This window comes from Scomber japonicus, chromosome 7 (assembly GCF_027409825.1).
Source record: "Scomber japonicus isolate fScoJap1 chromosome 7, fScoJap1.pri, whole genome shotgun sequence".
NCBI lineage: Eukaryota > Metazoa > Chordata > Actinopteri > Scombriformes > Scombridae > Scomber > Scomber japonicus.
This window is the reverse complement of record NC_070584.1, coordinates 17,954,636-17,969,106: the sequence shown is the minus strand read 5'-3', so window position 1 is coordinate 17,969,106 and position 14,471 is coordinate 17,954,636. Positions and strand designations below refer to the sequence as shown.

Below are 14,471 nucleotides of genomic sequence, written 5' to 3'. Positions count from 1 at the left end.
CCTCTATTAACTTCCTGCAGGATTTTGTTTCACTCAGGTGAAGATTTGGTCAGTGTCTCAGCGGCTGTTCATCACAGAAAAACAAATCTTCCAGCGTCTGTGCCTGATTCAAAAGCCTTATGCACAGATTACTCACACTGTATTTAGATTCAGCACTCGCATTAAGGGGATACTATGTGAGCTGCATCATGTTTCACCTGCAAAGATGACACACACAAACACATAGATAAATCAATCATGTGCGTATATGAATACAGCCCAGGGGCATAATAATATTTTTTAAGTGCCAGCCTGGAAACACCATCCCAACTTAAAAGACCTACCTTGGAAAAAAGGGAAATTTAAAGGGCAGATTCACATTTTTTAAATCTGTTTCAAAACAACTGTCAAGTGTCCATATGACCAAACAGATTCTGCTTGCTGTAATCATTCCTCCTATTTATGCTGACCATTAAAAGATTCCTTTCTAATGCAGTTTCAATGTAAATGATAGGAGATACAATTCAAAGTCTGTTTTAACATTTATTTGAAGGTTATATAAGCTTCAGCTGCCAAATACATTTTTGCATGGAACAAGGTCTATGGATTTTGTCCCCCATCATTTACATTGAAAGCGTAATAGATAACGGTCTGTTAACTGCCAGTATGAACAGGAGGAATGATTAAAGCAAGCAAAATCTCTATTAATTATAAATGATCTATCCTATAATACATGCATCTCCTGACTGATCGCATACTTGTGAGTAAACAAATAATCTAATGTGAGATGCAAAAACCATTGCTAGACTGCAATTTATGTGCTTGTGAATCTGTATGTATTGTAATGGTTTACTTATAATATGCTGTCAATATGAACTGAGGAGACGAAAAAAAGTTGCAACTGACCTTATTAAGTTTTGTTTGGCCCGCATTAGCGTTGTCAACAAGGCAGCAATTTTACCCAGTTTTAAACATGAGGTAGTGACAAAAATGCGCTAAATAGTTGAAAGTGACTTGATAGACTATGCTTAATTTAAAAAAAAAAATGTGTTAGTTGGCCTTCATGGCTTTCTTTGTCCACTGTCTACATTCAAAAGTTTGATGTGTTACAAGTATCACAACACAGGGGCTGAAACATCTGGCTCCAGTTATCATAGCTCTCTCCCAGTTTTGGCACAGTCATATACAGATACACACACACGCACGCACACACGCACACACACTCACACACATACACCCACACCACCCTGTCAGTGTGTGGCTATGGTGTCTTTTGCCACTTCACTCCTCCGGTTTCCCAACTCATGTTTCTGGTAAAGGGCCATTTTAGTTCCAGCTCAGGCCTGTGGCGGAAAGCATCTCCCTGAGGAAAATAAGCATGACTCGCTCCAGTGAAGACATCTGCCCTTTGAAAGAGAGCGAGGCTGTTTGAACAGCTGTCAGAGCACACCGTGCGTCTCAGACCTTCCCTGATAAAACAGAGGCAAGTCTGGAAGGGAAAATTGACAGAAGAAAGACACTAAATGGACAGAGGGAGACGTCCACCCGGTATGATACATAAGGCAGATGGGAACAGGTCCCCTACCTGTTTGTTATGTCAGCTGACAAGGAGCTCCGAGAGGAACTGCAGCACTTGGTCACTTGTGCTCAGAAGTGGAAACTGTGCCAAAAATATGCATTTACTGTTCATGCTGGGCATTCTCTGCAAGTCAAACCCTTGGCAACACTAGTAAGGTCTGAAATAAGGGCCAATGGGACATCTCCAAGACAGACAAGTTGTAAGTTAGAAAATTGAGGAAAATCAAAGTTATGGCATGGCATCAAATAAAGCAAAAAGCAGCAGCATCATTTCACTCTTTATGCATAAATACTTCAACAAAGTTAGTTACACATTATTCATTCTTGTAGGTATATTTGTTCTCTGCATTTGATCTATCATAAATATTTTAGGATGAATAGTATTGGGCAGCCACAGTACAGCACCCATGGATTCCAGTTCTGATGTCAATGCCTTGCTTAAGGGAAGTGGCAGAAGGAAACCAACACAGACACTGGTAGATAATCATTTTAATAATGAAGAAAACTTAAATATAAAAAAATGTTTTTATGTTGCAGTTCATACTTCGGTCCGTATTTGCATTGCCACTGCTGCTGCAGTATGCAAACTGTAGACACACTCTTACACCCCAAGAAGATTTCAAGCTTAACACTTAAGACTTTTGGTCCTGAAGTGACTGTCTGTTACCCAGTCAAGAGGAACAAGTGTATGTCAGACTAAGAAAAGTGCTGGGAGCTCAATTGCATTAAAGCTCTTAGTTTGCCTGAGCTCCAATCTAATTGGATAAAGCTGGAAAGCAGCTTCCAATGTGCACAAATCCATTTTTTCCCAAACTCTCTTTTTTTTTTTGGAGGAGAGATGGCATGTTCTATTCCACCCTGTCTTTTGTCCTTGTCAACATTTCCCAAATGAGATTCCCAAAAATCAGGAGGTGAGGGGAGCATGCATGCACGAGTGCACAGAGCAAACATTGTCAGACAGACACACCTCTCACACCAGCATGCTGGCTGGCATCTCTTCTTTCCTGTCCTTATTAAAATTCCATATTGAGATTCCTTCCTGCCACTCCGCCTCCCTGGCCCTGTCACTCAGCCACCAACCGCCGACAAAATCAGCAAGTTTCAACAAAGACACACACATATGCATAGAGGCACACAATCCAAACTTTTCTTAAGACAACTCGTCTCTGCTCCCGCCCTTTATGTGTGGGATGAAAGTTTCTTTTAGGTGATATGTATGAGAGCGAGTATCAGCGTCTCTCCCTCCTGCCTTCGCCCCTCTCCATCTCTGCCCCCCCTCCCCCTTCTCATTGTCATTATTTTCGATGGTGTCCCCCTCTGATCTGCCGAGTCTTTGGGTGCTCTCTCTCCTGTCTCTCTCTCTCTGTCTTCCTCTGGTCCTTTTCATCTGTCAGGCGCTCCCCTTGGCGACCGCCACTGAGGGGGTTTGATTTCCCATCATGCCTAGCATTGCCTCTCTGACTCCAGTTCCCTTTCTCCCTCCTTCTCCCTCGGAGGCGAGTGCCCCCGCGTCGTTGGGCAATTATCCCCGGGAGTAATGAGGAGCGTCTCTCCCTCCACGGCGCGCTGACTGACACCTCTCCCACTCATTTGTCAACAAATCAGACGGCTGGTGTGGGCGGCCATATTGAGCTGAGGGTTATCGTTGGGAAGCTCAGGCTGAGGCGCATCGCCGCGTCTCTCTCTCTCTCTCTCTTCCTCCCTCTTTCTTTTTCTCCATCCTCCTCCATCCCTTCCTCTCTGTCTCTGCCACCTCGTTATCGCTGACAGGATGTCATTCGTTCCAACTCTCGCTCCTCCTATGTCAACCCTCCATACGCTCCGATGTATTTGTGTTCCTCAGCCGCCAAGAAAAGCCTGACTTCCAATAGGCCTAATGGTCATATGTGACTAATGATCACTAAGCTGAACAAGTGACACTATTCAATTTATCTGTGTCAAAGTCAGTCACAGCCAGTTGCTGTAAACACTTTGCCCAATTAGACGATAAAGACTAGAGTGCAAAAGGGAAAATATTTCCACATACGACTTTACTCACAAAGGCTCCTTTCAATTTGTCACCTTTAGTTGATGCAGCTGTAGACAATATGTAAATCTCATCTGAGCTATCACGTTAGGTTGAGAAAGGTTTTTGATGTGCCAATTAAACTCGACATATTTCACTGCATACTCTAAAGATGTGTGATGAGTGATTGTGTGTTTACATAACTGAACATGTATCAGATGTGTGTTTCTGTGAATTAAGTGTATACTCACTGTGCTCTTTGCGCTCCTCTGGGCTCGATGAAGCTTCCCCATCAGACAGAAGGCCGGACATGGAGAACAGCTTCTTCCCTGAGTCCTCCCCAGCTTTGAGGGAGCCTCCTGGGGAGCCAAAGTCAAACTCCTTCCCCTCCACATCCGAGAAGCAGCTTTTCAGCCTCTTGGCAGGGGTGAAAGCCGAGTGGTAACCAACTGTCTCCCTCTCGTCTTGCGGGGAGGAGAAAGGTCGGAAGGCACCCACTCCGCTGTGGTTGAGCATGCCCAGGGTGGAGCAGTCCAGATTTGGTGCGGTGAACTGGGGATGCAGGTGGAGCAGGGAGGCTGGGAAGTCTCGGGTGGGGAAGGTGCCTGACATGGGGCCCTGGCGCTGGTACATGGAGGTGAAAGTGTAGGAGGCAGAGGGGAAGGGAAGGTGGAGGTCTTTCTCCATGGAGCCAGGGACACCAAAGGGCCTGGGCGCTTGGCAGGGGACGGAGGCATCTCGTCCGGCCTCAGCGGTAGAGGCGAGGACCATTAGGGCGGGGGAAGCCAAAGGAGCTGGCAGGTAGGAGGGGCTGTCCATCTTGAAGGAGCGGTGGAGGTCCATTCACCTCCCTGTCAGTGGTGCTGAAGAGAGGGAGAGGACAAACACAGGTGGAGGAGAGTGTTGAGTGAGATAAAAAGAAAAGAGAATTTTTTTAAAGAGGCTCTATTTCAGTTATTTTATCTTCTAAAGAAATTCCCTGTGTTGAATTATAATTATTCTTTTTAACTGTCTTGAAATAATTAGTTTGATTTTAGCTGAAAAAAGGTATTCTTTGATTTTGTTAAGTCTTCAAGGGCAATTGTTTGATGATCCCTATCGACAAAATCCTCGCAGTGTTCATCTCTTCATTTTGTAAAACACACCCAGTTGCAGCTCTGGAAGTATTTTTGCAATTACACTTTTGGACTAATCTCAGTAGAAAAGGGTTGGAGGAGGCCTACTGTGCCTGTAAATCATTACGACGGAATAAATTGCCAATAAAACACACACGTAGCCGAAGTCTGCAGGAGATAAATTGAACAGTGAGGTAAGCAAATAAGATTTGGGGAAAAAAATCACCCCAACACGTTCATAAAAAGGACAATTTCTCAGTTTTTTCTTAATTATTTCAATCAATAAATACATGCAAATCATGCAGATTGTTCCCAATAAAATTAAATCGGTGGTGGGTCTTTTCAAATACAATAAAATAATAACAACAATAATGATTTAAAAAAACTGCAGAACTTTTTTTTTCATCCTTAAATTGTGAAACGAGAATCTAAAAAAACGTTTAAGGATCAGCTGAATTAAATGAGTTAAAAGTTGAATAATTATATATTACAAATGGGAAGAAGAAAAAAAAGCGATTTCACTGTCTTCTAAACTTATATTAGTTCTTTTAAAAAGGCCTTAATGGGAAAGTAAAGTTTGGGCCCAGTTATTCCACATTACATATGATTGAACTGCGACAGTCTTCTCGCACTTTATGAACCAAAAACATCCGTTTTTTAATTTCCAGGGGTGAGTGTGAAAGTTTGCGCACTCGTGAAAGACTTTACTTAAACTAATTTTAAAATGTATCATAGGCTACATTTTGCAATTAAATGACGATTTAGCGACGCTACCACTTTTTACTCAAATGTGAAAAAGAACAAGGCATAACATGCTCTCAAAGTCTTTACATTGCAGGTTTCACGCACAAGTTCCCTCACTTCAGAAAAAAAAACACCACAAAGCCTCACACCCGACAGAACACATGGCAATCAAATAACCAATTAAACCAATTAAAACAAATGAAGCTGTAATCACTTCTGCTATCACGCAGCACCAGCCGGTACCTACCGTGATGAAGTACTCGAAGCGAGATTTATTTTGCAGTCAAGCAACTCTCTCTCTCTCCTTCTCTTTCAATTTATAATTTCAGGGACCACTTTCTCCTGATCGCGCAGGAAAAAGAGAGAGTGGGGAGAAAAAGACATGCAGCTGTTGGCAGCGCCGGCTTTTTTAGTCCTCCAGATGCTGCGAGTGTTAAAGAGTTGAGTTAAAGCTGAGATGTGTGTAGTCTGAAGAGGTGTAGTCGCTGCGTTTCTGGGCAGGATCAGGGCATCAGTGAGTGGACTGGCTGCGGGTCGGTCCTCCTCTGTATGGTCTCTCCTTCATGCGCTCCGTGTGACAATCCCCCCCTCTCTCTCCCTTTTCCCTGCCCTCTTTTCTGAAGCCTCTTCCCCCCTCTCCCCTGTTCGCTCCCCTTGAGACGCGCTGCCTGCGATGGACAATGTCTTTGCTCTTTTCTTAAGATGTGTGAAAGTGAAATAGAGTCAAAGGAAAAACAAAGAAACAAGAAAACTTTGTGCCATAAAAGTGCCAGATGTCATAACTATCAATATAGAATTACAGAAGTGTATTTTTGATTAGAAACTGTACTTTTCTTATAATGATCACTCTCATTAACCTATTATGATACATGTTTAACAATTATAACAATAGTATACCTGTAAATACCTTCAAATTTGGAAGATCAACTCCAACAGTTAAATTAGAGATTGGAATGGATTTCCATGCTTTACTTTGAGTCTTTTCACCATGTGAAGTCTCAATTCAGCGGATTAGGTGAGATATAGAAGTTAACCAACTCAACTCATCACTTTCCCTGAGTGTGTGTTGGTGTCACTGCTTTGTTATTGTGAATGGCAGGTGATGGAGTCTTCTCCTCCATACTGTAGCTCACAAAGCCTGTACAGTCTCCAGCCTGTGTGATTGACACTTGGGAACATTCCCTTTTGATGAGAGACAATACAAACCAATGGCGTTATTTGTCACAGATAATCTGCTTTCAACTCCAACACATTATAGACGGTGTAATATCTACATAATTCATATCTGATTTCAAGCACATTGTCAGAAAGCACAGCTCAGAGCGCCACAAATCAGCCCAAATCACTCTTAATTTGTTTTTATCGGCATTGGTATTGCTTAAAGACTTTTTGAAATAATGTAATTGAAATAATTCCTTATTCCCCCGAGCCAATCCAGAGGCTTTACACTGCTAATCTAATGTGACACGCAATTTCCGTCTCTCAGACGATTGCTTCCCCTCAGGTCCCTGTCTTTAATGAACAGCCATTTGGCTGTGAGACTGTGTGTGTGTGTGTGTGTGTGTGTGTGTGTGTGTGTGTGTGTGTGTGTGTGTGTGTGTGTGTGTGTGTGTGTAATCAGAGAGCGAGAGAGTGTCCTGAGATAGGAAATGAGTGAATTGGGAATAACACAGCCGAGAAAAAGACACAAGGAAGAGGCTTGTGGGGAGACATAGCTGGAAATCAGCAGGTTCACCATGCTAGCTCAGCCTAAAAACACACTGGATCACTGGGATTTAAAAATGAATATTGACTCTCTTGTTCACATTACTTAAGACTGAAGAGAACCATGATTTAGCCTGGACACCTCATCTCTCCCTCAAGTCCTGAAAATGTTCCCTGAGATGGAACTTTCCATGCGTGCCAGTTCTTCTCACACCTAAAGACAGCCGGTTGGTGGAGAGCTGGAGGCCCAGACAGCAGATGCAAACCTTTAAGTTTAAATGGACATATAAACCAGAGTCCAGACTGACTCTGTAACAGTCTTGCCCTCGGACCAATATGGCAGTGTGGAACACATGTCTCCCTTGTGACAAGGCAAGGTCATTACTCCACTGTGGGAGCACCCTCTCCCCTCACAAATTGTTTTCGGGTTAGACAGCCGCATGCTGCCACACACACCATCAAAAAGACAGTCAAAGGAGAGACATGACTGAACATAGAACCGGACCAAATTAATAAACAAAGGTAATCTTAATGCCAACAGCACTTGTATTCTCCCCATTCATCAAAAAAGCTAGAAATATCTTAATTGGCAAACTGATCAGTGGACAGACTCACTGCAGGTGGCTCCATTGACATTATTATTATTATTTCTACACTGTTCCTCCAGTTTGCCCCGTGCGCTAGTAGCTGTAGGTGGTGTGTATAGTGGATGATGGGTATGGGTCCTGCAGGCCCGGTGAAGTGTTAATGATGTCCCCGCTGCCTCAGCCAGGTTATGGCACAGGGGCCGTTAGCCGCCCTGGGTAAACTCTGTGGTTCCCAGAATAAATTGCCACCCGGAGCCACGCAGGCTGGTCAGCCAGCCAATTACAGGCCTGCCCGCTCAGCTGAGGATGATGGGATGCGATGTTAATTGTATGTCTTCATTTTCTGGCAGGAGGTGAGTCACTTGGCTGTCGTCTTGACTGCTGTATACACATGCATGCACACGCAGTGCATAACATCTTAATGCATGCCATTTATGCCTTGATTTGGTCTCTTTTTGTGTTTTTGTTGTGTTTATTGGCATAGTCACGTTGAACATGTAGGTATGAAACAAGCAATTTAAATAAGTTTCGCATCTTAGTTTCTTCAGTGCCGTGAAGAGAGGAGATGAAGCAAATGAAATCAAACCAACATGATGAGACTTATTCACTTCTTTTATTAGGATGCCAGAGGTCATCAGTGGAGTCTTTTAACTTTCTCAATGTGTAATTGGACTGGTGAACATTAAATAGTCATGTCTTTATTTTTTACCCCGCTTCATTCCCAGTTTATGTTTTTGGGGCGTGGAGTAAATTAAGTTACTGCTGTAATCATTTCCACAGACCAATTAGTGATAATTGCTGTTTGCTATGAAACTCGTAATCCCCTATTACTGCAGATTGCCTTCAAAATTCATACAATGTTCTCTAATCAAAAGCAAAAAAGAAAATTGTGGTTTCACCTGCTGGTGCAGATGTGACAAATTCAAAATGTCAGCAGTTTTAACAAGTGTAGAGAAAAGAGAGTGTCCGAGCAAGAGCTTCAAGTAGAAGTGGTGGAGATGAGGAGTGCTCTGTTCTCTGGAGTCAGTTGGGTAGTAGTTGTGCGGCAGAGTGCTACACTCTCCTCAGTATATCAACATAGAGACTGTCTGGTAGCAGTGCTATGGAGAGAGAGGTTAGCTACTATATTAACATAGGGAGAGACAGCGCCAGAGCAGAGCAGTCTGCCAAAGACTGAGCAGTGGAAGTGAGACAGAGAGAGAGGCCATCGACCAGACAGCTACAAGATGGAGTGGAAGGGAACGTGTGAGAGATGAGCTGTCGAACATGTGACAATGTGTGTGTGCGTGTGAGTGAAAGTGAAAGTATGTGTGTGTGTATGTGTGTGTGACAGCTCCCCAAAGCAGCCAGTGAGCGTGAATGTGAGGAGGAATACAGAGAGGTGCATTATGGTCTCAATCATTGATCGCTTCCTCCCAAGAGGGCTGGTGACTGCCCCCATCAAACACACACACACACACACACACACACACACGCACGCACACACACACACACACACACATACACACACACACACACACACACACACACACATGTATCCATATCCTGTACGTTTTCACATTCACAGCACACCCTTGTTGGCAGGCCAATACTGTTTATTTGTACTCAACTTTGTCTCTACACTGCTGAAGTTAAATTCCCTGAACTGGATGCAGTTTCAACAGAACTCTGTGGATTTAAGTGATTTTACAAGAGGCAAAATATTCAATAAGGAGAAAGAACAGGCAGCACAGAGTTTTCTTTACATATTGCCAACAAAGAAAAAGACCTAACCATCAATGTGTTCCTAAATATTTTCAGACTCCTCAACCTTGTGTGTTTGCACTCGTCTACACTTCCCATTGTTTCATACCGAAGACATTTTGTGTCATTCAAAAATGTAAAAAGCTAATACACTGCATGAAACAGCAAGGCACTGTAGTTTTTAGAAAACCACTAAGAACAACTGATCACAACACAGCTCTTCCTGCTTTCTTTTAAGGCTTCAAAGTGATTATTTGGGTAAAACTCTCAATGAAAAAGTGGTGCCAGAGGTCATTATTGGAGCCTTTTCACTTTCTCAATTTATGCTGCCCTGTTGTGGATAAATGTCTGTGGAGGAAAAGACCGTCATGGTGGCTCTGGGGATCCTTCTTTTTCTGTATGTTGCTTGCCTAGAAGACAGACACACATAAAAACAGCATGCCCGCAGTAAAGAGCAAGAAGTGGCAGAGGCAACAAGAGACTAATACACTCTTGTACTCTTGAGTATTTATGAATGCTGTATTTGGGATTGACTCCAACTACTGTGCCCATGTTCATCATGATGAAGGAACATGCTACCCAGTGTAATGTTTATTTGTGTGTGTTTATAACTCCTAGTTTTTATCTGCATGTGTATTTCCCCTCTTAATAGTTTTGGACAACAATGGAGTTCTATGAAAGAGAGGAAAAAGCTAAGAGTATAGACTTTAGCTACACAGATAATACTTGGCAGTTGGACAAATTCGTTGTTGATTTAGCAAAAATATGAAATACCACCAGTATTATTCTTTCAGATGTGTATTCAGTGTGTGTTTGTAAAACAGATACAGGAGCAAAAAGCAGCAGAAACCAGTACACCAATTTCTTTCTTCAGCTCACTTCCATCCTCTTTAGCAATATGCTCACCAAGAGGTGGACGGTAAAAAGCACTGACAGCCAGTGTCCCCAACCCACCACCACTTCAATCTACACACACAAACACACATAAACACAACACTACCCACCACCAAACATCACACCCTTTCCCCTCCCCTCACTCTCCACCTCACCCATCCAGCCAGCCGGGGCCCTCGTCCTCTCTCCTCTCTCACCGCCACGAGGTGACACTAATGTGACACTCTGGAAAATAATTACCAACAAACGCACTGCTGACTGCAAACAGCTCGCTCCCCTCAGTGGACTGTCACTAGTCATTAGTCTGAACCCTGGGAGAGGACAGGACCACCGAGATGGGGGTGGAGGTGGTGGTGGATGATGACGAGGACCATACCATATATAGAAGGAGGAAATAAAGTGGAGGAAAGGAGGCTTGACAGGTGAGATAAGAATAATTTGCTTTACATCTGTAAAACATGTAAAACAGTGTTGTGAGCTTGCATGTCTGGATTTGTTGCTGCTGATACTTCTGTCCCAGTCTTCATCATTGGCCCCCTCTGGTGGTTCACATTATATTATCTGTGGTACAGCAGCAACGCCTGGGCCACTTTGTCCAGGAACCAATATACTGAGAATGCTAACACAGTCTCAGTATATTGGTTCCTGTAGTGTTGGATGAGTCCCTCTGATTTCCATCAGATGCAGCGTGGTTGGAAGGGTTTAAAGGAGAAGTGGGAACTGGACTGAAACTCAGGAGACGCTGATACTAAATCCAGCACTTGGGGGTAAGAGAACAGAGAAATATTTACAGGTAAGCAAAGAGGTAAAATGAAGAAAAGGCGCTCATCCTGAAAACTGTTCAAGGTGGCAGCAATTCCAACACAATTATCCAAATGCCACAGGGTACATCAATTCTTTGAGCACCAACCCCCTCCTCAAGAGCGTTATTTGAGTTGCCTTGGGGGGCAGCCGTGCCAGTGAGAGATTAAAATTTTTTAGAGCTCCCACAATGGCCAATATTAAAATGTCTCAATACATCTGCCTGGCTATCTTGATTGGTAACTTAACCCCTGACTCCTGAGCGAAAAACGGCCTGTTCTCTGAGCTATTGTCAGCTGGCTGGGGTCTAATTCTTGTATGATTCAGGCTAATGAGCTGGTAATAGGTCCTGTGTGTGTGGATGGGGAGGATATTACTGTGTAGTGGAGAGAGGAGGAGGAGGAGGAGAAGAAGGAGGAGGGCAGAGATGGGGTGGAGGGTTCTCATTGTTCAATAATCAGGGTACAAGGTTTAATCTGTGACCAAGAAACTGTTTCCTTGCTTGCTGAAACAATAGTCAGTTTCCACATAAACAGGCAGATTTGACTGAAATAAGTGTCCACACTTCTCATTCTCAGACGAGAGAGCGCGAGACAGGGAGTTAGAGAGAAAGTGAAAGTGTGTCTGCCTGTGTGTCATTCAGCCAATGGCTTTATCCAGCCTTATCCTGAACCATGAAGCCATAGTGCATGACACCCTTCTATGCTCTGCACAGATATGGCTATTCACTGTTAGCACAGAGATTTGACAAGCCAGACTGCTCTCACTCAACAGCCTGGGTCAAATGGATGACTGTCACAATCTTTATATCTTCCAACCCCCACTCCTTCTTTTTTCCTCTTCACACACCCTCCTTTTCACTACCCACTTTCCCTCAATCTCCCAACTTTGCCTGTTCAAATTGACAAATTCAACCAGCTACAAAAGAATAAATGAAAGAGAGAGAGGAGACCTCTGAAGGGGATAATCTTTGCAGAGGGAAAGATCTGGTCGACTGGGAGACAGTACGATGAACACATTCATCTGAGTTTGCTGTTATTCATAATGTAAACATTCAGATGTACATGCTTTTCAATATGATAAAGACAGTGTCAAAGAAAATCTTAGCATAGAGTAAAAAGTGTAATTTGAAAATGTAAGGAAAAATGGTCAAAAGAATATATTGAGTTGATAATGAAACACATTGTACTTTCCCTTCCACCATTATATTCAAGTAGAACTTGAAACTTGAAAATACCTCCCAGACATTCAGTTGAAGGTTTATCATCAAAGTGATGGTGTGCTGTGAGTGATATATTATAATATTTTACATAATTAGATTGTTAATAGCCTACTAGTGCATCAATGTGTCATTAGCATTTTACTGTTGCATTTGCTCAAGGTAGAGCTAACTAATTACACTATACATGTTATGTAGTTTTTTTTCTATTAAAACCCATCATATTCTATAACATCATGTTTTTCAATATTTTCTTATGAAAGGTCCTAGAACAGTTATATCAAGGAGGATAAAAGTTTAATACTCAAGTAATACCTAACCTTAGTACAGTTATTCTGTAAATGTTTTTGCAATATTTTCAACCACTACCTGCTTTTTGTGTTTATTGATGATTTACGCATATAGTATGAATACTGTTTTTTCTCACTTGCCTCTGTAAAAGTATGTGTTAATTACAACTGGAATTATTCCCAGGTTATCATTTAAATCCCTGCATAGCAAACCTTGTACTACAATTCCCTTGTCTTTACCTCCTCTGCTGTGGTGTCACCTCTGTGTGTGTCTATCTACCTTCAAGCCCCATGAGGCCCTTTCATGCAGCTTGTGGTTTTGTGTGTGTCAAATTTCTAATCACCACACAGTCTCCTGCCCCTCCACACATGTGCATGCGCGCACGCTCACAGACACACACACACGCACACACACACACACACGCACGCACACACACACACACACACACACACATACACACACAGACACACACACACACACACAGTCTATCGGTGTTCAGTCAGGTAAAGGTCTCATAGTCGTGCTCTGTGAGTGGCCTCTGCTCAAACAGATCAATAGACACTGGCACGTCCCTCCACCAACCAAGAGAAAACAATTAAAAGCCATCGATCCTGTGCCAGGCTCCTCCATGAATATGCATGTGTCCTTGACCTTCCCTTGGAGAGGAGAAAAGAGAGCGAGACAGACAGACTAACAGACAGGTGTGGGAGCACTCTTTCTTTTTTTCTCTCAGTCGTAATGTTGACTGGGTTGTGGTTGTGTTTATAGCAGCCTTGTGTTCACATGAAATCTCAAACATGACCCCGAGCACACATGAGGCAAATCGTCGCATTAAAGCCTGTGAAACCAGTTGCTCTTTTATAAATCAGTTTTAGGCGTCTATTGCTCTTTTCTGAGCCGTGTCGAGAACACAGATCAAGTGGTCCCACAACAACTGTCCCCTCCAGCTCTCCCTCTGCATGCCTCTTTTCTGATTACAGATGTGTGACATGCACATGGGGACGTCTCCATGTTAGCACATCACTGTGCCTGTCCTGACACATCCTGTGGTCACAACAGCAGGGGCTGCAGGGGACAGCCTTGCCCTGTCCCCCGTCACTGGGGATTAGCATTAGCATGCTAACAGGACCCCCAGGGGAGTGCCGAGATAAGGGTCACGCTGACAACTGTCAACAGCCTGCTTTAATTAGCTGTGCCTGGTCATCAACGAGCTATGCTAAGGAAATTTTACATAAAAGTCCTGTTTAATAAGAACATATTGTGCACAGGTTTATACAAAAACATCTCTTTGTCTTCTGATTGGGTACAATTGAAATGATTCAACATGACAGATGAAGCAGCTGTGTATAAAAAGGAGCCTTACCCCTCTATTTTCTCTAATCCATCATTCATCATAAATCCCTGTTCCCTCCAACCAACTTCCTTTACTTTTGTTTTAACATTGTACATGAGGCGTCAACTGTGTGAGTGCTGACATGTCACACTGGCTGGCTCCTAACCTGACAGTATGCAGATGGCGTTGTCATAGGCCCAGAGACGAGGTGAGAAGCACAGTGTGTGAGAGGTAGTGTATCGTCAGTCAGACAGTGCATTATCCAGCTGTTCTGTGGTTGTCTACCTTTTTCTGTGGCGGGGTAATGGGAGTGTCACACACTAGTAGACAGTTGGAGTCTCACTATTCAGCAGAGAGGCTACATCCATACACAGTGCTTGATAACTGACTGCCAACGTTGCCGAGGCTGTCCTGTCTGCTCCACAATGACTGTCAGTGGCAACCTGGGGGCTGGCTGGCGTGACTGTCAGCAACTGGT

The 14,471-nt window shown here is 43.4% G+C and overlaps 1 protein-coding gene across 1 annotated transcript in view; it reads right to left on the bottom strand.

Annotated features, from left to right (window-relative positions):
* rnf220b (ring finger protein 220b) overlaps positions 1–4,405 on the bottom strand; it is a 28,749-nt gene extending 24,344 nt beyond the window's left edge. Inside the window, exon 1 of the mRNA XM_053322401.1 lies at positions 3,814–4,405. Within this exon, the coding sequence (XP_053178376.1) occupies positions 3,814–4,405 (592 nt within the window). The remainder of the gene's footprint in view (positions 1–3,813) is intronic.
* Positions 4,406–14,471: the final 10,066 nt, after the last annotated feature.